The sequence below is a fragment of the Drosophila grimshawi genome, unplaced genomic scaffold (genome assembly GCF_018153295.1).
Source record: "Drosophila grimshawi isolate 15287-2541.00 unplaced genomic scaffold, ASM1815329v1 contig_1369, whole genome shotgun sequence".
NCBI classification, from domain to species: Eukaryota; Metazoa; Arthropoda; class Insecta; order Diptera; family Drosophilidae; genus Drosophila; species Drosophila grimshawi.
In genome coordinates this window covers 990,475-1,015,177 of record NW_025062891.1, presented here as the reverse complement: position 1 = coordinate 1,015,177, position 24,703 = coordinate 990,475, and the positions used below count along the sequence as shown (strand labels likewise).

At 39.6% G+C, this 24,703-nt stretch overlaps 2 protein-coding genes across 3 annotated transcripts in view; one reads left to right on the top strand and one right to left on the bottom strand.

Moving 5' to 3' along the window:
• Positions 1-6,591, top strand: part of LOC6560987 — a 62,352-nt gene extending 55,761 nt beyond the window's left edge. The window contains 5 exon segments of the mRNA XM_032735047.2: positions 823-1,032; positions 1,840-1,973; positions 2,142-2,237; positions 3,136-3,330; positions 3,659-6,591. Coding sequence (XP_032590938.2) covers positions 823-1,032; positions 1,840-1,973; positions 2,142-2,237; positions 3,136-3,330; positions 3,659-6,211 — 3,188 coding nt within the window. The 3' untranslated portion in view covers positions 6,212-6,591.
• Positions 6,592-10,182: 3,591 nt separating this feature from the next.
• Positions 10,183-23,487, bottom strand: LOC6561330. 2 transcript variants are annotated; one of them, XM_001986916.2, is made up of 5 exons: positions 22,842-23,487; positions 15,804-16,246; positions 12,080-12,300; positions 11,425-12,020; positions 10,183-11,069 (listed from the first exon to the last, which is right to left on the bottom strand). In XM_001986916.2, exons 1-5 carry the CDS (start codon positions 23,038-23,040, stop codon positions 10,657-10,659), a joined length of 1,872 nt encoding a protein of 623 aa, XP_001986952.1. In that variant the 5' UTR covers positions 23,041-23,487; the 3' UTR covers positions 10,183-10,656. The 2 variants fall into 2 exon arrangements, with proteins under 2 accessions (XP_001986952.1, XP_032590655.1); XM_032734764.1 differs by having other exon boundaries at positions 10,190-11,120; positions 22,842-23,485.
• Positions 23,488-24,703: the final 1,216 nt, after the last annotated feature.

The following is a 24,703-nucleotide window of genomic DNA, read 5'->3' as shown; positions in this document are numbered from 1 at the left end:
AGCTACAACTTAAATGTATTTTAAAGTATTTTAGTAATTTATTAATGCACATCTCTCTGTATGCTTTGATGATTGTTGTAAATGCCATAAAAACAATTATGAGAAACACCAATAAAAATATGATGGAATATTTACAGAATTTATTTGAGTCAGTCAAGAGAATCTTCACACAAATTGCTATCAATCAAGAATGCTCCAAATCTTTTGTCTTTTCGACTTGTCCAATCTCTCTTTCTTTTTTGCATTTGAAATCCAACCAAAGATCTACACTGAACTACACGCACCGATCTACGTTATTTGTTTTTTTTTTTGAAGGCAGCTGGCACGGGGCGCCTAGAACCACACCTGAAATACACCTGAAACACTTGCTGTCTCTTCAAACGTGTTAAATGTTGCTCTGTTGCAAAAATGTACTCGTACATAACTTTCTATTCTGTGTCCTATTGTTTCGTTTCCGTTTCCGTTTCAGTTATAGCTTAAAAACAATCAAAAAAATATTTAAAAAAAAAAATGAAACTGAAGCTGTTTTTATTGTTAATTTAAGATTTTTAGTTTTTTGATTTTTTCTTAGAGCTGTAGATGCATACATAGATACTATATAGCTAATGAAATTCTGAACAAAACGAAATTAAATTGCAAATTTTTGTATACATTTTATTGCTTTTTCGTACGAAAACCGTAAACCAAACCAAACCAAACTCATCTTGTGTCTGTCGCGTTATTGTCAAAAAAAAAAAATAAATAACAACTAAAACAACACTCGATCCAAAAAATACCATACAACAACAATAACAACAACAACAACAACAATAACAACAACAGCACCGCACTCACCGCGCCGCCAAAAGTTGAACTTACGCATGAAATCATTGAGTTTGGACTCACCCGAATCCTCGGAGCTGCACGGTCAGTTTAGGCGGCGCCAGCATCTGCCGGCAACGGCCGCGTCCACATCCAGCGGCTACTACCATGGCGGCTCGGGAGGCCATCTGGAGCACAGTACTCCGCCGTCGAACAACAGCCGGCTGCACTGTAAGTAGCTAACCACATTCCCGCTCCCGCTCCCGTCACCGTCTCTACACCGACCACCGACAGGAATTGCACCTAAAACCTTAAAACCAAGTCCAGCAAATTTTTAACAATACCCACTCTAAATGGATAATACGTTTTTTTCCGGCTTCAACTAGAACTTAACTTAAACTCTGCTCCTACTCTGATTCTGATTCTGATTCCAATTCTTGACTCGAAATATGATCTCCTAGTACTACAACGAGCAAAACACAAAGATGGAACACAAAAATATTCTCTGAGTTTTTACTACAACAGCAATTGCTTCATTTTTTGTAAACACGCCTAAAGTTTAAAGTAGTTTGATGCTTAATACTCTTTGTAGCTTGTTCTTATTATATTTTCGTTAATTTTATGTAGTACTAGCTAAATGTAGTTTGAAGTGTTCAAGTTGAAGAAAAGTAAAAAAGTTCCACACAACTTACAGTCATACATGAACATCATTTCTCTCCAATTAGCTCTTGACACTATTTTCAACTTAAGGCTTCATCATTTGAATTATACCAGCTAACTAAATAAGTCACAAAGCTATCGGTTCGCTTATATGTTGAAGCACAACACAGCCTCTATATAAATTTTACTTTAATGCTATCTGTATCTGTATCTGTTTAATTGTAACTTGTAACTTCTGTATCTGTATCTTGTTCTTTTCTATCATGCGTGCATTCAATTAACTGACAACCGCACTGAGAATGTGTGTGTTGCATATCGTTTGCTGCCATCAGAGTTGCCCATTAACACGACGCCTTTTCGCATCCATATCCATTACAGCACCATCGAGCCCCTCGCATCCGGGCCGCAAGCTCCTCTATGCCACACGCGGCATGCGGGGCGGCAGCGTCGATTTGCCCGATGAAATGGAGAAGTCGCAATCCTCGGCCAGCACATCGCCTTGCCTATCACCAGTAAGACATGCCCAGGTATTCCCCCCATTCGATTTCGCTCCCATTTTTTTTTTCTTACTTTTTGTTTTTGCGTACTTTTCGTTGCTGCCTCTCTGTCTCTCTGTCTCTCTTTTGTTTGGTTGTGGCAAGTTGTTTATTAGGCGACTCTAATGTGTTTTCAATTTCAAGAAATCGCATCGTTTGCTGCCCACCAATTTGTACGTCATTCTCTACAACTTTAAGGCGAGGCATGCCGATGAACTGGACCTCAAGGCCGGCTATAAGGTGAGATTATTGATTGCCATTCTGATCTGAAATGGTATATGGAAATAACACTTCAATTGTCTTATGTATGGTGCAAGATTGAAAAAGTTGCATTAGTTCAGTTTATCACATAGAAAGCGCTTTAGCATTGATATCATTTAATAGTCCTTTCAATAAGTCAGACTTCCTTTTCATTAACATTTTCCAAGAGCTTTAATTATTATTTAGCTGACATACAAAATCTGATTACAGGTATTAAAGCAAGCTAAATCAAACAATTTTTGATACGATTACGTATACACTGAATGAGTGCAGCTTACAGGGTATTAAATAGGTAAAACACTTTGTTTAATCCGCTAATCTGTGAGTTTATCACACACACACACACATACACACAAAGCAGGATAATGGCAGCGCAGGAAATTGCTTGGACAAAATAAACACACTCACACCAATAAATTTTTATAGACAATATATATATGTATATATATATATACGTGTGTAGCTGTGTACATATGGATACAATGGCAGCAAAAACAATCCGCTCACAAAACAAAAAGAAAAAATAAAACAAAAAAAAAAGAAAAAGAAAGAACTGGTTCATTTATAATATACACAGCGCATTTTCATTATGTACATAGAGCAAAACAAATGGGAAATCAGAGAGAGAGAAAAAAATCGACGAAATAATAGTAGTCAATATAGGGGAAAGGGAATTGGGTACATATGCTGATTGGCATTGCGATTGCGTATACGCCCCCGCGGCTGCTTGTAAATGGAGCGAGTTGTTTACATATGCATTAGCAGCTAGGCTGCCGCTTATGTTTATGCCTTTGTCCTTGCAAGGACAAGCAACGGTTCGTGCTAATGGCAACAATAGTTGGTTAACCTTCCTTCAACCCTCCTCCGCAAACTGCAGGTGACAGTCATCGATACCTCCGATCCGGACTGGTGGAAGGGCAAGGTGCTGGGACGCGTTGGCTTCTTTCCATCCAAGTACTGTGTACGCCTCAATGCCAACGAGAAGCCGCTGCAGGTGACCCACAATCTCCAAGTTTCCGACGGAGAACGTGGCGAGAATATGACGCTGCTCAGAGACCAAATTGTCATACAGGTGGGCAAAACTACAGCAACCAGGGACCGTAAAAAGTGATTATTTTTAATTGTTTAATTTAAAGCAGACATTTTGTTGATTTGCATCAGGGGAAATTGTTATTAATTGTTTCCTGACTGATAACATCTATTTTTTAATCCAGAAATAATTGTTGTATGAGGTCAAACAAAAAAATAATCAATGATTTAATAAATAATCATTTAATTATGATTTTATTTAATGTTTACGGTCCCTGCTATAAATTATATTAAAATTATTCACAAATACAAGCATATATTTATTTATCACAAAAATACACAAAAATACTTTTTCTACCCGTTGTTAATAGACTGGCGATGAAGTAAATGGTATGGTAATGGTGCGTTCGGCGGACAATCGTCAGGGCTATTGTCCCATCAAGTATCTGCAGGAGGTGTGACAGCCAGAAGAGGAAGAGCCGCCTGCTAAATCATCAATGCAAACGTCGCGAGGAGCAGGCGACAAGACCAAGCGTAGAATTAGAATTGTAGTTACTGATAATAACAATTTAGCTAGTTGCAGCTCCATACCCATTGGCCACACCCAAGCCCACACCCATAGCCAACCCCAATCCCAATCACAGTCACAGTCACAGTCACAATCGCCCAGCCATGAGACGAAGCACCTAAATATCGAGTATAGCGATGCCGATGGTGGTCTCATTTGGGACAAGGACAGGGATGTGCTCATACTATCTGGCCGCAACAAGAACGACAAGAACTGGGAGAACTGGGAGCGCATACGCGAACAGAAGCTGGAGAAGATGAAGAACATCTGCTTCGAGAGCTATCGCCAGTCGAAGCGCGATAAGCTGCTGCTGGCCAAGCCAAAGCCGAAGCAGCTTGACTCTACCTGGTATACGGATAACATTTACTCGAATCGCTCCGACGATCTGGACGAGGATTATGTGCCCGATTGCCTCAAGTATGGCAGCTACAGCAATCGCATCTTGCGTGACATACGCGAACAGGATGAGAAATACGCCGATGATGCACTGCCCATGCGGGAACGCCGTGGCGAGGGCGAAGGCTCGCCCGGCTACGGGCTGCACCGCTCGAAGAGCTGCAAGGAGTTCCAGTACCCAAAGTCGCAGAGCTGCTGCTTCGAGAGCAATGTGTTTGAGGCGGGCGGACCGGGCGTAGCGACCACCACATCCATACTAAAGAATCGCGCCGGTGTACCCAAGTCCTATTCGTTCAGTGCCTCGACCAAGACAATGCCCTTCGATATAATCGACTACGAGCTGCCGCCCGCCTCGAATACACGCCGGGAGAAACGGGAGGCGTACAGGCGCAGCATGAATATGCTGTATAGTAACAGCTTGGATGAGCGCACCCTGGCGCACACCTGCTGTGCCAGGGAGCAATGCACCAGCGCCAAGTGCCTGCTGGATGATATATATGCGGGATCGAGGCGGCGGCTGGACATGTATGGTGTCGGCGCCGGTGCCGTTGCCGATGCCAGCGCTGGCAGCAACAGGAATCTGAATCGTAGTTGGCTCTTTGAGGCAGAGCGTGCGGAGTCCGATCATAGACTGGGACGCGGCCAGCGTTTGGCCAGCAGAGCACCGCCAACGGTGATCTGCTGCTGTGCGACAGATGACTATTGCTGCCATCGCCAGCAGCCGCAGCATACGGCATCGAGGCGGACCCAATGTCCCGGTCATCATCCGGCCGCCGAGGAGGAGGAGCACATGCATTGCCGCTACGATACCGACTTGGAGCAGTTTATACGCGCCGAACGTGAACGCCTGCAGCTGCAGGACAAATTCCTGGACGAGGATGAACGGTATCTGGCGCAGGGACACATGCCCAGTCCAGGCCATCGACGCTATCAGGCTCAATATCAGCGACCGACGCGCAGCAAGTCCCTGTTGGAGGTGCAGCCACCGAACATGTTCGATGAGGACAGCTGCAGCGATACGACAGAGATCGATCTGCAGGATTTCAATATCGATCTGGAGAAGTACTGGGAGCAGCTGGACAAACCGCCCAGTCCCATCAACATGGACATGCGCCGCAACATGCACAGCAATCTGAAGGTGAAGAACGTCAACGTGCGCTGCTATAACAATGGACAGCCCATCGATATGCATGATCGGGAGCACGAGCGGATCATGATCAAGAAATCGCTGCTGGAGGGCATGCCGTCGCCGCCGCAGCTCGATTCGAACGGCTCGTCTAACAATGCGGCTGGGTATCCTTTTTTTGAGAACACTGCTGGTCCGCTGCACCACCAACAACATCATCACCAGCAACAACAACAACAACAGCAACAACAGCAACATCATCAGCATCAGCAGCGACATCTTGGCAGTGCAGCGCCACCATTGCCAGCCTATGGCTATGGGCATAAGGTTTATCCGACCGTGGATACACTGCCCTCATATCAGTACAACAACTTTTATCCGGAGCACACGACGCTGGGCAGTGTGCTGACCCAACAGCCAACTGCGGGCATTCATCATGCCTCAGCTGGAGGCCATTCGGCGCTGAGTCTCATCAACAACATCTTCTCCATCTACAAGCCCAACAAATACTCGCCGGAGAACTGTCAGCTGAACTATGAGAGCAAGCCGGAGCCCTGCAAGAAAATGAATGTGCCCAGCACACGGAGACCACTCGGAGCGGCTGTGTCCAGTAATGTGGGTCATGGACACGAGTATCTCCACTCATCGATGAAGCGACCATTGATGGTTAGCGCCGATCAGCCGCACTTTAAGATCATACCCGAGAAGACGGGACTGAAGATATCGCCGCTGCTCACCTACAATGAGTATGGTGGCGATGGTGTTGACAAGTCGCACCAGAACCACCATCACAGACTGAGCAGCACGGCGCGACCGTTGATGCTTCCGCACTGATGGTGCTGGACCTTTCCGTGGTATGGTAATGGTAATGGTAATTATTGTTAGTTAGTATTATGCTCAACAATAGCGACTGCCGAGAGACACAGCAGCTAACAGCAATCCAAAAGACTCGCTCGAATAGCAAACAAAAACAATTCCAACAAAAAATATGAACAAATCCCAAATAAAACGCACAAATTTGGCCCGATAGAGTCCAATTTTTGACTGGGGCTCGAAATAATGTTGTAGTGGAGAATTCAACATTCATCGTCTTCGCTTCTTCCTTCACCAACCACTCCCATCTAGTCGAAGGGAAAGAGCATTGAAGCCACTTTTTAATGTTTGTCTGACACAATTTCACAAGCGACAACCACAAGAACAACAAGAACAAGAACAACAACACCACGACAACCACAACCACAACCAACAACAACAACTGCGCCATACCATTGGAAACAACAATAAACAAAACAAGGAGAGAGACAGCACCACAAGCGAGACGTCTTATAGAAGTAGAAAATTGAAATTGAAGTAAGCTTTAGGAATAATGAGTAAAAAGTAAGGAGTAACGAGTAACGAGTAACGAGTAACGCGTAACGAGTAGTTTGTTCGTAGTTGTGAAACCGGATACGGAAAGGGCAAACACAGCTCAGCTTTTGACTTTGACATACGCAGAAACACACACACACACACACACATATACATATACATACATACATACATACATACACACAGAGAGACACATGTGACACAAAATGTGCTTTTAAATCGCTTGAGAGAAAATGCCGCATGTAGTTGATATACATAGTTGCATAGTACATAGTAAATATACGTGTGTAACACTAATTTTTCGAGCAAACTTTTAAGCAATCAGCAGCGTACTCTATATACATACAAACATATGCAGAGATATGCATATGCATATAGTTATTATAAATGATAGTTTAAGTCATTCATATCCGTGTTTCACATTGTATTTAGTGTTGAAGGCGAACGCATATTGTATACCCTGTAATAACCTTGTAGCGGCTAAGCAGATTTTATTACTACAGACTATTTGAGAATATCTATATATCTAGATAAAATGTTGATGATGATTTGAGACAAAATGTTTTTATTGCCACAAAATTTTTTCTATTTTTTATACCAAACAACTTTAAAAAAGCAAAAAACTGAAACAAAACGTTTAAGAGCAAAACCTACTTAGAAGCGATACGATCGATAGTGGAACAATTATAAGGCTTGACTCTATAAGTTGCGGCTTCTAGGCATTACAGAACTTAGTCTTATACAAAAACACATACAGATACACATGCGTACAGCGTAGATGAATGCGCATTTTACAAAAACAACAACAGCAACAAGAAACAACCACTAAATTTGTATGTATATAAGATGAATACTACTTACATATACATATATATACATATATATATATATGTGTGAATATTATGATTGAACTTTTATGATGTATGCGTATCCACTGGCCTTATTTATTGATGAAAAACAAAAGGAGCAAACCAAATACATACCACATTACCAAACGAGCTAAACTCTCAAAATACACACACAAGCAAACACACACAGATACACACACACACACACACACACAAACCCACTTGCACTTAATATGTGAATTTATTTGCGTACAACTTTTGAGCGCACTTGAGAATTAATTACATTTATTCAAAGTATTTGTAAGGCTTTTCGTTACTTTTGTTAATTGTTTTTGGCGTCCAATTTTACATGAGCATAAGTATTAAATATACATAAATGCATATAGTGTTTTAGGCGCTAGAGAATGTAGCGAGTAACGAGTAACGAGTAACGAGTAGCGTATAAGCTGTAACGAGTATTGAGCATCCAAATAACGAGCAACGTTTTTTGTAGTCTATAAGGAAAACAAACCAAACAGTTTTAGCACTTACAATTGTGCAATCAATTTTGAATTTGAATTTATTTTTAATGACTTTTGAATAAAACACAAAATAAACGAGAACAAAACAAAAACAAACCAAAAAAGATAACTAGACAAATTTTATTAGACATCGTTTTCTATCCACATTGTTGTTGAACTACTTACACTCGTCTACATTGTATTGTACGAGCGTGTATTATTCTAAGTGTACCCCTATGGCCTATTAGTCAATAAGTAAGCGGTTTTTCTATACCAACAACAATAACAAAAAGAACAACTACAACAACAACTACAACAGACACATGAAATTTGCTGCACCAAACACTAAAAACACATCGAGCACCCATTTAATTATACGATCTATAGAAAATATTTAGTATATATATATTATATTATATATGAATATATGAATAGTTATATGATCATTTATATGTTAAGACAAATGTAAAATGAATGAAGTCGATGAACATGAAAACGCCCAAATCTTATGAGTATGTAATTTAATGAAAAACAAAAACAAAAAACAAAAAACAAAACAAAACCAAAAAAAAGAAAAAGAAAACACAAAGCAAATGAAAACTAAACTAAAAGACAAACAGGATGTTTGCTCTGAGTTACGTGAAAATGCTGAAATTGGCAGTTAAGTAAAGTAGAAATAACGATGACTAAACTAAATCGAAACTTTAAATATAATTATAGGTGGTAATTAAAGCGCAGCCCAAGTCACTGAAAAGCAGCTAACAACATAGTTAAGGTCAGCTTTCAAATAAGGATTTGCATTGAGATGAACTGTGCTGGGCTGACTTAACAACTTAATGCTTCATTTTGTTTAGTGTATAATATTGTTATAGTTACCATTACAATTGAGAATGAATGTTATTGCTTACCATAATGCAGATGTAGAGTATTTGGTCGTACCCCAATGCTGAAACGTGAAAGGACATACCTAAAATGCAAACATAGAACGATTGTAGCTAAAAATATCCAACTAAAATACGAAAAATACACATATACATATATATACATATGTATACTTAAGAGAACCCGGCAAAGATATCAGTGCAACTTACATATATCAACAAGGACAACAAAACCAAACAAAACAAAACAAAAGAAACCACAAAACAATTAAAAACACATCTAGAGCGACGAACGCGTAAATAAACTTAGATCAAGCAAATAAACAAAATGAAAATGAAACAATGGCAAAAACTTAACTCATTTAGCACTACATGCAATTTAAATGTGAAAATCGCCCTTGCAACAGACCCCTGCCCCTCCTGCTACCCTACCTTCATCATTGCTGCCCTCTCCCAGCTGTTGTGGCTAAACTATCCAAACAAATTCTCACATACTTTTAATTTATCAGAATAAAAACAATGATGTTAAAATTCGATGTAAAAAATATTTAATGACTATTATTTACTATTTTGTTTCACATCATTTACGGCGTAACAATATTTCAGTACATATGCAAGTAAGTATTAATTAAAGTGAGTAAAACTGTGAGCCAACAGGTCAGCAAGCAATTAAGTAAAAGTATCAAATCTCAATTTTATAATATATATATATATATATGGGAAAAACAATTTTTAAACGAAAAGAAATAAATTTAAATTATTTTTTATTACAATTAATATGCGGCTTATTTCAGTTTTCAGACAATTTTAAATGATGAGTAATGTATACTTTTATGCTGCGAAATAAAATCAATTTTTAATAATTTGACTATTTAAAATGAAAAGCAATTTTAAAGCATACTTTTCGGATGAAAGTATTATTTTGGAAAATAATGTCATATATAAACTGTCTTTTGTGTTCGCTGAAGTAAAGAAAACAATAGTATGGGAAAACATTTTTTAATCAACGAAAAGAAATAAATTTAAATTATTCTTTATGTAGATAATTTCAACTTTTATACTGCGCAATAAAATCAATACGCAATTTAAATTAAAAGCAAATTTGGAGCATACTTTTAGGATGAAAGTATTATTTTGGAAAATAATGTCAAATATGAACTGTGTTTTTGTAGTTCGCTGAAGTGAAGAAAGTAAATAACATAGACAGATTTTGAGTTTTTCTTTTTTTTTATTAAGTTTTAAATTTATATCACATTAAATTTTACATTAACAAAGATACAAAATATATTCGACTTGTCGTTGTTATTGTTATAATTTGTCGATACATTTTTTTACAATCATTTATTTAGTAGGCAAAAGTATTATTTTTCAAGTTGCAAGCAATTGAACAATTCGTTTGGATTGGATTATTATATTATGTATGTTGTTTGTAGGATTTGTCTGTCCGGCGTATGCTTGGCATGCGACGGGCATTGGGACGTATTTGGGATAGATCGGATTGACCAGTTAACATAAATGTATGAATATAATTAAACATTTAACATAGGCCTACGCTTAAGAGCTACAACTAAAAATGTATTTGCTAAACTAATTGCATCAGAGTCAGTCAAAGATGTTGGAACCTAAACCTAAGCTACTTTGCCAGATGCGCCACTGTGGCGACCTAATTGTCAAGCTTAGACCTAGTTTGTTCGCTCGTCTCCTGCTTCCTGTTGTTGTTGCTGTGGTTGTTGCTGTTGCTGTTCGGGTGTTGCTGTTACAGTTGTTATTGTTGTAGTTGCTGATGGTGTTGGTGTTGGTGTTGCTCTGGTTGTTGCTGTAACTGTGGATGCAAGTGTGGCTGCGACTGCTGCTGCTGCTGCCGCTGCTGCTGCTGCTGCTGCGGCTGTTGTGCTTGCAACCACACCATCTAGCGCATGCAGCGTATTACTGCTGGCGGCCTTCTGATTGGGGAAGAGCACCGAATAAGCCGGCGGTGGATCCAGCTCCTCATAGTTTGGTGGCGATACGGTGCCGCCGGTGTCCATGCCAACTCCATTGGCGGCGGCCAGCGCCGCTTCGCGCTCATTGTTAACCGCGTGCTGCGATGCGGATGCTGTAAGTGTACGTATGGATTGAATGTGAGAGCTCAAGCGACAACAGGAAACTGAGGTGGGGGATTGCCAATAAATAATTAGTTAGAAAAGGGAAATACGAAATGCGAAAGTTAGACATAGACATAGACATAATGCAGACACACAGATATAGATACAGATACAGATACAGATACAGTTACAGTTAGAGAAACAGGCAGCGATGCAGATATAGATAAAAAATTGAATGACATGCGAAAACGAACACGAACAAAAAAAAAAAACAAAACAGAAAAACACACGAAAAACAAGAAACTCACATAAATATAAATGTCTATGTCTTACATGGAGGCTAGAGAAATGTGTATTTAAACGTACCCCAGAGGCCGCAGATGAGCAGCGCACCGCCGCAGAGCAACATGCCGAGCATTAGATAGCCCCACGGCCCGTACTTGGACAGATCCGAGTGGAGGCCGGTGCGCGTCGAGTTGCGACGCGTGAAGCCGCTGCCAGCGCCGCTACCGTTGCTGCTCACATTGTTCTCAGCGGTGGCATTATCGTGTGCCTTGGCATCCGACTCCGGCGATTGCTCCACACCGATGGCATTGGGCGAACCGATGGCATCGCCACCGCCAACGCCCGATTTCTTCATGTCTTTGGTGTGGACTTTGCGTAGCTGCGTTGTCGAGTTGTTGTTGTTGTTGGCAGCAGCAGTTAACTCGCTGTCGCTGGCATTGCGGGGCAGATCCTCGGGTGCAGTGGGCGCATCATAGGCAAACAGATTGCGAAAGACCTCGAGTGCGAACTGCTCGAACAGATCGGATTCAAGTGCCGAGGGCAATGAGCCGGCGCCAGGACGCCGCTGTTTATAGCACAGCTCATAGTCCTCATCGCTGTCGTACTCATTGCTATACGGACAATGGCGTATGCCATCGCAGGCCAGCTCCTTGGAGATGCACAGAATGGGCTCATCGCTGCAGAAAAACAAACAATAATTTAGTTGCATTTCACATGGCGTCTGCATTTCGCTTACCCAATCTTCAAGCACTGATGCCTGTTCTCATTCATGCACTGCTCCCCTTTACCCAGCACCGTAATCATCAGCTTGGACTTGAGCGAATGCTGTCCATGCTCCCAAACGATGCGCACACGTCCGTGAAACAGACGCACCGGATCCTCCATCTCTGGTGCGGTATCTTCTAGCTGGCAGGGATCCACGCGCCACTGAGCCGTATGCGGATCCAGCGAGCTAAACTGCAAGAACAAACAAAGGAAACAAACAAAGCATTAAAACAAATAACTCCAATCTTTGCTCGCACATGCGCAAACAATTTACGCAACTAAATTGTAATAAATTAAAAAAAAAAAAAATAAATATAGGTAGCAATAGGTAAGCATAATAAAAAGCACTCAAAGCTGTTCACGCCCACAAACAAAAGCCACAAAACTGCGCTGCGATTCAACGTGATATAAATTATTTAGGCAAACAAAAATAAAAAACGTGCACAATAAACAATCAGCATTTTAGATACTATTTGGCATGGGAAACGACAAGAAAGGCAAATTAAATATTTACGCCCAACAAATAAGAATGAAAGAATAGCAAATTGCTAATTTTAGGCAAATGCCGGCGAATCACGAGTGCAGAATATTCAAAATGATATACATATGCACATAATATGCAACGTTATGTTAAACAAAAACAAAAACAAAACAAAAAACATTTAAAATTTATAGGTTTTCAACAATTAACTTTGCTTGCAGCACAATTGTGCTTTATATAAATCAGTTTCCTCGAAACAATTTGTATTTAAATTTTATTAATTGCATTTGTAATTGGAATTTGCAACTAAATTTTAAATTAATCGATGATATCTATTATTCATTTGATCTTATTGATAATTGATTCGATTATAATTAATGGCATTGCTCTAATTTTGTTAAGGCAAGCAGCAGCACAAGTTCCATTTCAAGGCTTTTACTTTGGGCCAACGCAATTAGAGTTAGTCTGCCAATTTCTGCACCTTCCGTTTGCTTTGGGCCAACTATCAGATCAAATACGAAAACTAGATTTGAATGAATGCATGTCTGGGCGGATGGGTGTGTTTATGAGTACATTTTTCTCTTTATATGACTGTTGACTGTTGGCTGTTGGCCACGCATCCGTGACCAACATAAAATGTGTGAGATTTTTCTGTGCTAGCTACAAAAATTGACAAAAAGTTGGAGGCAACTTTTAAGTTATTGTTAAGCGAGTTAAAATTCTAGATTATGCCAAGCCTATGACTGACTGGATTTGGAAGGTTTTCAAGTTGCTCGCAACTTGATTTAATTGTTATGCATCGGCATGCCATGGCCGAGTATCGAGTAACGAGTGACGAGTATCGAGTACTTTCGCCTACTGGCAGTAATTGTTTGATTGGGTTTTCATGCAATTACTTTGGCTAATGTGTTTGCGGCTGGGTTGACATTGCATGTGTGTGTTTGTGTGTGTGTGTGTGTGTTCACAATGTTGCACATATTTTGTGGTTTTCCCTAGCCATTTTGACATTTGAAATTGTCTCCAATTACTGTTAATTTTGCTGTCAATTTAAAATATTCTTTATGGCCATTAATAGACTGCACAAACTGCTGACATTGAGCCAAACTGAATTATACATAACTTTTTGCCGCATTGCCCAGCAATGGGGCCCCCAGGCTTTGTTAGCACGCCCGCATGTGCGGTTATTCATTCTGGTAGCACTCACACACACATTCACATTCACACTCTCATTCACACACATTCACACACAGTAACAACTCATATTCGCATCCCCGTTTCTACATCGCAGTTTGCTGTGGGTCGATTTGGCCTGGTCAGACTGACGACGTCATATATATTTATATATATATATATATATATATACACACACGCATGCATATAATCCAATCGCGTGCAATTTGCATAAGCGCGCCCAATTTGAGCCATTCTGGATGCTCTGAGGTTTTTGTGTATGTAAAACACGTTTGTCTCATTTGGCCAGAAAGAACGAAACGAATCACAACGAGTCAAGTCGAGGCGCAACGCAACATTCAAAAACACACAAATAGACAACACTTTCAGTTGCTGCTGCTACTGCTTCTGCTGCGACTGCTGCTGGCTATGTGACGATGCGATGCCATAAATACAATGGCGACAAACGGACGGACGGACAAACAGATAGCTGGACAGGCAGATTGGCAGCTGTGAAACGTTGACAGTATCCAAGCCATCAAATCTAGCTGCGAGTCGCACATGTGAGGATATCAATCTGTAGTTGCGGGTGCGGCTTCGTGTTACTGTTCCTCTAGCTGTATCTGTATCTGTATCTGTATCTGTATCTATATCTGCACAGGTATAGGTATTATTGTGTATGTATCTACAACTGCTGTCGATGTGCATAAATGTTTCCTTTGTTCGCTTCTGTTTTCGAGAACTGCATATGCAAATGTTGTTATTGTTATTGTCTCTTGTTTTTTTCTTAATAAACATAAAATAAAGGTGAATACTTCGTCACAATTAACTGCTTTGTTCCTAATGAGTGACGAGGTGTGATCGCATTTCACAATATTAATGACAAATAACTGACGATCACTGTTTGCCCAAGTAGTAGCTGCAAACAGCTAACTGGTTTGATTAATTGTTGATTACTTTCAGTAATCGAAACTGCGTTCTTTCACCTGTTGTTGAACTTGGCCCCACAAACACGAGCAATTACATATGCACCGACATATTTACATACATGTATATAGAAATGCTTCGATATTGCTCTTGGAATGCCAATGAGGCACAACAAATTAAAATATCATTTAAAGTTATCGATAAAAATCAATCAGGAATTTAGCAATTGTGAGCTTAATTGAATTATTGTTATTTGATTACATGTTTTTGCAAATGCTTTTAGCTTGTAAATGTAATTTGCTGAATGCTGAATAGCCACAAACTAAAACAATTAAGAATGCTGTACTCGTCTACGTGACAACTCGAACACACAGCTAATAAATACATTAGAACAGTTTTATTGTCAAATTTAATTGCCAAATGTAAGCTGGTGTGGAAGTACTCCAAACGGAAATCATACTAAAGTTTACAGAGAAAGCTTGCCGAGTAATGAAATATCAATATAAAAATACATTTTGGACAATAATCAATCCTGATCAAGAATATATATACTTTATGTGGGTTTGGTTCTTTCTGCCCGTTACATACTTTTGCCGAAAGTCATTATAACCTTTTCAAACATTTTTATCAGGGTATAACAACTGATAAATTCTGTAAAATAATTGGATATGCTGAAGTGTGAATGAATTTAAGTAAAAAGCAAATAAAAAATATTTGATGAAGTATAAGCCAGAAAATAGCTTCCCAAGAAATGATTTTCATTACATTTAAATGCCCTGTGGGTAATATAACTGCTTTGATTTTATTGAGTTCTTAACTCTAGCAGCAATTGTAAGCGGATATAACTAACATTCTACTATTGTTTACAACTTTGCAAATAATCCCATGACATTTGCATGAATTTCCCCAAGAAATATCGAAATTTAAATGATATACTGAACTCTACTCACGCAAACTGTATTTAGCCAAGTCAGTTAACCCTTAACCGGCAACTATGTGACTGACATGGCATCTACAATAATCGTTTGCGTCAACTTCTAAACGGACTTGGCCACCAGTTAATCAATTTATATTAAGAGGTCATGCCCGCATTCAATCAATATGATTTCCCACTTACAATATTCAGGGGACAGGTGCGTCCCACAACGGCGGCAGATGAGGTCGCCGCTGCTGCAGTTGCATTGAGTCGCTCAATCAGCGTGGACATGCCCGTCAGTGCCGCTGAGCCGGCGTTGGTCGTCTGGCCGACCTGGGACTGTGACTTTGCGGGCATAATGCTGGATGTCGATGTCGATGTGGATGTGGAACTGGAACCAAAGGCGGGACCGTTGCTGGGACTGTCCGTGTGCTGGGCGTGTCGCAGCTTGGGCAAAATGAGGCGCACTATGAAACCGTAGCTGGGCGGTGCGCTCAATATGCGGGAACAGGAGGCGTGCTGGGCGCCATAGGTGCCCGGTTTCAGTTCAATGATGAGACTAGATTCTTTGCCATCGCTCTCGATGAAATGCTCATGCTGAGCGCTGCACAATGGCTTAAATGTGGGATGCGACAGCAGGCCACCTGCAAGAAACAAGAAAGAAAAATAGACTTGCATGAGAGTTGGGTAAAAGTTGAACTCACATAAATGGAGCACATGCGCTGCGGCCACATCAATTCTTCACAAATTTACAAAAGACCGCTAATTTGTAACATATACGAACTATATATATATATAGATACATTAATAAGTGGTAAGCAACGGAGTCATGCCCAATCTTCAAGCGGTAGATGAGAAAAGCAAGTAAGAATGTAGTAGTTGTGTCAGCGCGACTACGAGATACCCTAAACCGAGTTAGGGTTTCTTATAACCAACTGGGTAACCAGAAAAAAACATGCTGATATAAATGAGATCAATATGAGAATACGTTTTGAACTATTACTTGGATTTTTCTTAGCTGATCTTGTCCAGTTGATCAATAATATGCAAATCTATATAACATTATTTTGAAAGATCTGCCATTAAAATTGTGGGTTTAATGGCTATCGATATTTGTGAAACGAGGGCAATTATCGATCAAATGATGTGCACTAGCTCTGCCCATGATATACGACAACTTATTTGCCAAATTTGACGTCTGTAGCTATTTTAGTCTTTGACTGTTCACACACACTGACATGGCTATTTCAAATCATTGATCCTGATTAGAAATATAGTTATAATACACAAGAATATATTTGCATTTTTAATGAGTTCAGGGTTAAGTAACAATCAAAGTTTGAACAACGCACTAAAAATAGCACTTGTACGAGAAAGAGTGAAGAGATATGCCAATAATTAAGTGCCACTATATAGCATGGTATATAGTACATAGCATATAGTATGGTATAGTATAGTATGGCTAGATAGGCTGATACTCAATTAATTTGATATATTTTATAATTGAATAACATGCAGCTACCTATAAAGACAGCACAGCAGCAGTAGCCGCAGCAGCTCGTCAAGAGTTGCGGCTCAATTATTTTGCACTCGCACTCGAACTTTGCGCGGCAGAGGTTAAAGATACAAGATACATACACAGTTGCACATACATATACAGATACAGATACACACAGCTCACTAGTTAAATTAATAAAGCACACACGAGAAAACACACACATGCACACTGTGGCAATAACTGTTGTTGTTATGTGTTAAATATAAAATATGTATTTACAATGATGCTGCCAGTTGGCTGCCGATTCGTTTGCCCTAGCAAAACTACTTTTGCATTATATTCTGGGTCACTGACTCACACACACACACACACAGCTGCATATTGTAGGCGCTTTTTACTTGTTGCAACATTATTTTTTATTATTATTGGCTCTGTCGTCCGTCGTTTGTTGTGCAATTGAAACTCATATTTGGGCTATTAAAAATTTAATTCGCAGAAACAATTTGCATTCGTTTTTTTAACACACACATGAGTGTGTGTGTGTATGTGTGTGTGAGTGTGTGAGTGTGTGTGTCGCTTTAAATGTGTGCACTCGGCCAGCTAATTCACATTTCGAACTTGACATAAATGGCCAAGTGGCTGGACACGTGCTGCACTTTAATAAATTATTTAAATGCTCTGGCCAGGCGCCACAGAAGTGCACTCAAAATTGCATTTACGATTCGTAATTGTTTAACACACAACTCGATTAATAATAATAATAGGATAGTAATAATAATATATATAATTTCGTTGTGCATTTTGCAAGCCCCTTTCTGGAGTTTTGAGTTTCGGGGCCAATTTGCTGCTTGGGGGTTAAATACATTTTAGAGCTTAGTTTGTGTGATCAAACTGCACAGATTGGAAATGTAGTCAAGCTGTATGCTGTGGCAACTATTTGAAAATTATTATTTGTTAATAATAGTGGAATCGCAAAGGTTGTGAATTGAAGACTTTGAATTTTGAACTTTGCACTTTGAATCGTAAAAAGAGTAATGATTGTTTTCGATGGCAATCTTTTCAAAGTGTACGTTTTTATATATTGAAATAAAAAAGTTTATTAGCAATTTTGACTGTTAATTCAATTAAATTTTTCGCTTTTTTTGAATTTTAAATATGTGTTTGGCATAAATCATGATGTATGCAAAGCCTTTTTGAATTTATCAAAATAACTATATATAAACTCTGCAAGTTTTAATTAGTTTATTTAATTTATATAAAATCGATTAGAATATTTAATTATAATATATATAAGAAATAAAGTGTTCAAATATAATTTGTGCCTGCTCTTGAAAACTATGAATTGAGAAAATAAATGTGATATTGATTCAAATCGAAAGATTAAACAATTTTCCACCCACTCTACGACACTCTGCTAAATGTATGAATTGTGAAATTGACGTATTTCAAAGTCATTTGGGCGTCAGAAATAACACTTTGTTCGTACCTAGCTCTACTGACTGATAAATTGAGCCATAAGTAATCATTTCAGCCCATAAGCACTACAAAACAATGAGGTTGCACTAAGTGTGTACGATGTGTGCTGTGTGGTGTTTTTGTGTTATTGTCTTGACCAATGACTGGCAGCTATAAAAGTTGAGGCTTATGCCACTGAACTCCACAGCTTCAGTTACAGCTTTAGCTAATTGGGTTAAAAGCTAACATACACAAATGCACACAGACACATATATACAACAAGTTAAATGAGTGTTGTGCTTGGCTGCAACAGCAACCAGAGTGGTTGTGACTGTGATGTGAATGCGTGGGTTGGGATTGCGCCACTTGGGGTGGAGAGGGGTTTATGGTTGGGGAAGGGGCAGTTTTGACAGTAGAGGTTAGAAGTGGAGAACAACAGTAACAACTACAAAGACAGCCAGGCAGCCAATGCAGCCAGCCAGGCAGCCAGCCAGGCAGCGAGCCCGGCGAGAGCTCAGCGAACCAATGCAAAGAAAGGGCTATAATTTCACTTGATTTTCGCTATAAATTGTGCCGTTCATAATTTGTCTCAATTTCTAGAGCAGAACATGAATGACTTTTCATATAATTCCCAGTTTTCTCTGCATTATTTTCAATTTGGAAAGTTGAAAATTACAAATTATGTTTATTTCGGGGCAATAACACATTTAATATTTGCACACGACAAATTTTGGCCAATAGTACAAATACATTTCAATTGTGTTTGTGTGTTTTTCAATTGTTTATAGCAGCAGCTTGAAAATAGTTAAGCAAATTGCATGAGTGTGTTGTGTATTGTATTCTGGCCATAATTGAGAAGCTCTGTGGCGGTCACTTGAACAGGGCCTAAACTTGGCTGAAGGGCAGTCAATGTTGATCCACAGGTGCCGACAATAATGAGTACACACACACACACACCACTTACATACACACGCAAACAGACACACACTCAGATCCATGTGCATGTGTGTAGTTCTGGCCTCGTTGATGCCAGTGAGGCGGGCAGCTGTTTTTGTTTGGACTTTGTTTTGGGCCTGTTCGGTCATGTGTTAAGCGCAGCACTTGGGGTGTAGATTGTCAAGCATCAGGTTTGGTTTGGAGTGGCCACGCCTGGGCATTGCAAATTCATGTGGCCATGTGGCTATGCGGCCATGTGGCCATGCAGCATGCGGCGTGTGGCGTTGTGGCATGCTGCACACTCACTCATCATAATTACGCACTGTTGCATACAGTTGCATACAAAAAACTACGCACAGGGCTCAAGCACTGCTCGAGTGCGGCAAAGTACTTGAATACAAAAAAAAAGTTGTTGTTCAAAAATTACGCAACATGAAGACACTAAAATTCAGAGAGCCAAAGAATGCGACAGGGGGAGAGAGAGAGAGGGAGAAGCATGCACTTGACGCAGAAAAAAGCTGCACAAAAAGCAATGTTTGTAATTTTGTTTATTTTTATTTGCTAACTGAAAATTGGGTCAACTATCAAAGTCAGAGCTGAAAGGGCTAAGTGCATTTCCCCATCCGCACGCCAACCAGAATCCCATAACAAGCACACACCACTGACCCGCACACACACAATACACACACTCGTACACTCATACAAATAAACGAATGAGTGGACAGCTCTACAATTCCTGTTGGCCAATCTCGCTTATAGGTCAAGCGAATGTTCCTTTTTGTTGCTGTTGTCGTTGCTGTTGTCGTTGATGTCGTTAGCCTGTTTGTACAGTAGCAACCAACTAAATAAAATAAATTGTACTATAAACAAGACAACAGCTTGAAGAGCCGCCACACAGCACATAGCAACAGTTAAGAACTTGACATGCATTCTGCTTTAACTGTACCCAGTTGTTGTTGTTGTTGCTATTGTTGTTGTTGCTATTGTTGTTGTTGCTTGGCATTGCGTGCAACGGCAGCTGCAGCAAAAACATTATTGCATGCAGGCTAACGGCAACTGTTGCTGCCACAGTTTTGCCAACAGCAGCGTGACCGAGCATTGCCCATTCTTGAAGCCGGTTCAACACGACTCCACACACACACACACACACACAGAGACACTACACTACTCAACCAAGTCGCATGCTGCCTTCTAACGGACACATACATAAATCAAAGCGGCCATTTTAGCAATTAGCAAAAAATTACCAACAAAATAAGTGCTAGCTGTGTGCGTGTGTGTGTGTGTGTGTTGCTAGCCAGGAAGCTTGTGGCCAAAATAGTTTGCACCACTTTAGACAGTCTAACTGCTGTGGTGGGCGTTGGGCGTTAAAAGTAGCAGCAGCAACTGAACAAAAACAAAAAAAAAGAAAAGAGAAAAACAGAAAAAACCAAAATAAAGCAAGAACAACCTTCTTCAAGTGTCGCCATTTTAGGTGTGAGAGCGTGAGAGAGCGCGTGAGAGCGAGGAGAGAGCATGGGCAACAACCAGCTCAAATAACGGTCAATTTGCATTTTAATTGAGCGCTTGTTGACGCTATGCACCATCTCTCGACACACACACACACACAACACAGACGAACACACACACTGCACGCAGAGAAAGCCTCTGCCTATACAAATAAAGCCAACTCGCTCACTCTTCACTCTTCCTTTGGTTTTTGTCAGCTTTTTTTGCAGTGGTTCCTTTTTTTTTTTTTTTTTGGTTGATTTTTTATTTGCATTTTGTGGGCAAAAAGTTGAACAACTTGCAGGGAGGTTAACCGGTAGGCGGGTGTTGCACCTAATTGAACACTGAACTCTTATGACATCAACAGATAAAAAGCCAGTGACGACTTCTTGCTAAATGACATACCCAAAAAAAAAAAATTGACGATAGAAATAAACAGAAATCTAGCAGTTTGGCAGCATATTGATGTATGGGAATCGAATCCAAGCGTGTGTTTGTTATTTGTTGCTTTATTCTTTTTTTGATTTTTTGTTTTTGTTTTTTGTTTTGTATATGCAAATTAATTCAGTAACCGGTTCGCATACACACATGCATGTCTCATATGTAAACCCATATACATATACATATATAGATATACCTATAGACGGTATGTGTTAATATGTTTATTGAGCAGTTCTTCTTGTTTCTCGCATTTGCTTTTAAGGAGTGCTTTGTTTTTTCTTTCCTCTTACTAAATTTGCATAGCGTAAATGCATACCTCCTCTTCTTCTTCTGCTACATCAAATGATTAAGATTTATTCATTCACTCAAATATGCTCTTCGTCAACAACTGCAATTGGCATATTTCCAGAAAGTAACGTCAAATTAATGTTTAAATTTTAACGGAACTGGGTTAAAAGCGGCGCCTGTTAAACATCAACCAGGGAAAGGGAAGAGAAACGCAAAAATGGAAGGGCACTAGGGTAACGGTAAATGGCAACTGCTGAACTGTTGAACTCCAACGCTGGCTTTGTTCTTTGCGCTCTCGCCATTGCCATAACTGTATTTCAATGACAATGGGGTCGACGTCTGCCAGCGCTCTTTACTTTATTTATATATATTTTTTTTTTTGTTCTGGCTCAGCTTTTGCTTTTTTTTTTTAGGTCTTGTAATTTAAATAAAATGTTTATTTTTGTTTTTGTATTTACTTTCACATGTGCAGTTTGCTTAAAGAGCGTTTCTTCCGTGTTTATTGAAATGATTTTTATTGTTATTGCGTCTAGACTTAAAAGCGCGCCCAAAAGAAAAGGAAAAATAAACAATTAAAAAACTCATGTACTGTGTTCATAGTTCTGTAGTTCAGTTTTACAATAATAAATGACCAAACAAAAAGAATATCAATAACCCGCTTAGCACACGAAAAGATGAATAAACACATAAATAAATAATAAAAGCCATGTGCACAAAAAAAAAAAATCAAGTGACTGGACTCCGTCTGGGGGACCCACCAGCGAACCGGTTTACGGTTCACGTTCACAAATTGTCGCAGCAAAAACAAACAGAGTAAAAAGCGCACTCAAAAAATGACAGTGGTTCAAATCATTCACATTCAAATTGTGTAAACGACCATGCCAAGAAATAATCGCAGTAACTTCAGAATGTATCCAAAAAATAGCGAAAAAAAAATACGAGAGTATTCATGACTGGTAAATTGGAGATTAGTTCGAGTTCGCGCGAAATATACATGAGACGACATTTTTTTGCTTTTGATAGGGGAAGAACTCAATTATCAAACCAAAAAAAAAAGCAATTTTCATATAATTATACAGTATTTCCGAGAAAACGATCTAAAAGTAGATATGATCTTATACATTATAACTAACCAAAGGAAACCGAAGCACTCTGCACAATGGCAACACTGGCTGTAAGCAGTGTGATCAGCGCCCAGGCGCAATAAATTTGCAATATGGCATTGCTGCCAGCGGCTGCCGTTGCCACTGCTGCTGCTGCGCCGGCGCTGCGTCGACTTTGGCGTTGGCGTGCGCAGCTGACGCAAATGTTCGCAGTCGCTGCAGGCGCCATTTTCTGTCTGTCTGGCTGTGGACGTCTTAAGTTGCAGTTATTACACTTTATATTTGTATTTGTGTTTGTTTTAAAACGGCTTTTTTTTGAGTGCCGTTGCTTGTTGTTCGGCTATTGTTGCTGTAGCCTTTGTAGCCTTGCGTCAGCTTCACTTTTCTTTGTATTCTCGCATTACAAAAAACAGTTTCATTTGATTTTCAACTTGGCAAAGAGGCCAATTGCATAATTCGTTCAACTTCACGACATTAATTAACGCAGACACAAATTGGTATTAACACACAAATATATTTAGAAATTAGTTTTAACGCACTCGCGCGCCCTTTTTTTTTGTTATTTCTTTAGAGAGAGAGAGGTGAGGAGACTGTGACTTGGCCAAGCTCTGCGCCACCCTCGACTCTCGACCACGACGCGAGTTGGACTTACTGCGACGAATGATCGAACCGAACTGAGCGCAGCTTTGAGCGATGCCCGACAACGATGCTTCACGACTCATGCATGGGTAACAGTGTTGCCCCCTTGGCTTTTTTTCAAGCTAACACTTGCTTTATTACCAGCAGAAGAGGCAGTTCGGTTAGTTGATTAATGCAATTAAGATCTCACAATATTAATTTGACTAAATTTATTTGTTGATTTGAAAACAGCTGCAATCACTTCAGTGTGTTATATATTTTTATTTAATTGCTGGTTATTACCACATTTGGAGACATTTGCATAAATGTTTTATTAATTTTCATTTAGCCATTTAGTAACTCGAATGCTGATATCACTATTTATCCGATCCGCTATTTGGAGCAACGAAGTCTTAAGCTCTCTCTCCAACTCTCTCTTAAGTCAAATTCGAACTCTCTTCAGCTTGACGGAGCTGATCGTAAACAACTCGCATGTAACTGAAATAAAAACGACAACAACAACAATAACATACTCCTACGGCAGACGATAAAGTTACAAATCAGCTAACAAAACAGACACGCTTAAAGAAGCAAAACAAAAAGAGGAGAAATCGAAATCTTTTGCACACAAATTAAATCGAAGCTCAATCCAATCTCCACCCGTTGCTGCTGCTGCTGTTACTGTTTTAGCAATCACTGCAACAGTTCTGACTCATTGAGTTTACGGCGTCAAACGGATTTTTGCATTGTTATTTACGTTGCTTTCTTTGTATTTGCAGGCTGCTCGCTGGTTATGGGGCTTTGGTCTTGGGCTCTCTGTAACCCAATTTTGAAACGAGTCGGCAAAAAAGCTTAGCGAAAAAAAATCAAAAATGAAGCGCATGCATGGGAAGCAGAATACGAAAATTACAGCAAAAGGCGTTGTCAGAAATCGAAAACAGCTCAACTAACATATGCACGTAGCGTACGTGTTGTGTACCAATACATGCACATGTATGTATGTATGCTATGAGTGATGAGCAGGAATCGAAATGCATTGGACATTGGACATCAGTTCTATTCACACGAAAACTTTAAACGCGTATTTCATTACGTGTATAACTAAATATTCAATTTCAAGTCAAATGGCAATTTAATATTTAATAAACTTGCTCAAAATAACAATAAACTTAAGAAAACTGAATAGACGAGTAGATAAATAACACAATTAATAAATAATATAGGAAATGCCAAATGGAGTCGTCATCTTGTCTAAACTATAAATAAGCTAAAAT

Excerpts from the sequence above, each read along its gene's own strand:
- LOC6561330 (XM_032734764.1), bottom strand. The coding sequence starts at position 23,040 with ATGGCGCCTGCAGCGACTGCGAACATTTGCGTCAGCTGCGCACGCCAA. Across the intron at positions 16,247-22,841 it reads GAGTGCTTCGGTTTCCTTTG|GTGGCCTGCTGTCGCATCCC; the intron begins GTTAGTTATAAT and ends TGTTTCTTGCAG. Across the intron at positions 12,021-12,079 it reads CATCAGTGCTTGAAGATTGG|CGATGAGCCCATTCTGTGCA; the intron begins GTAAGCGAAATG and ends GTTTTTCTGCAG.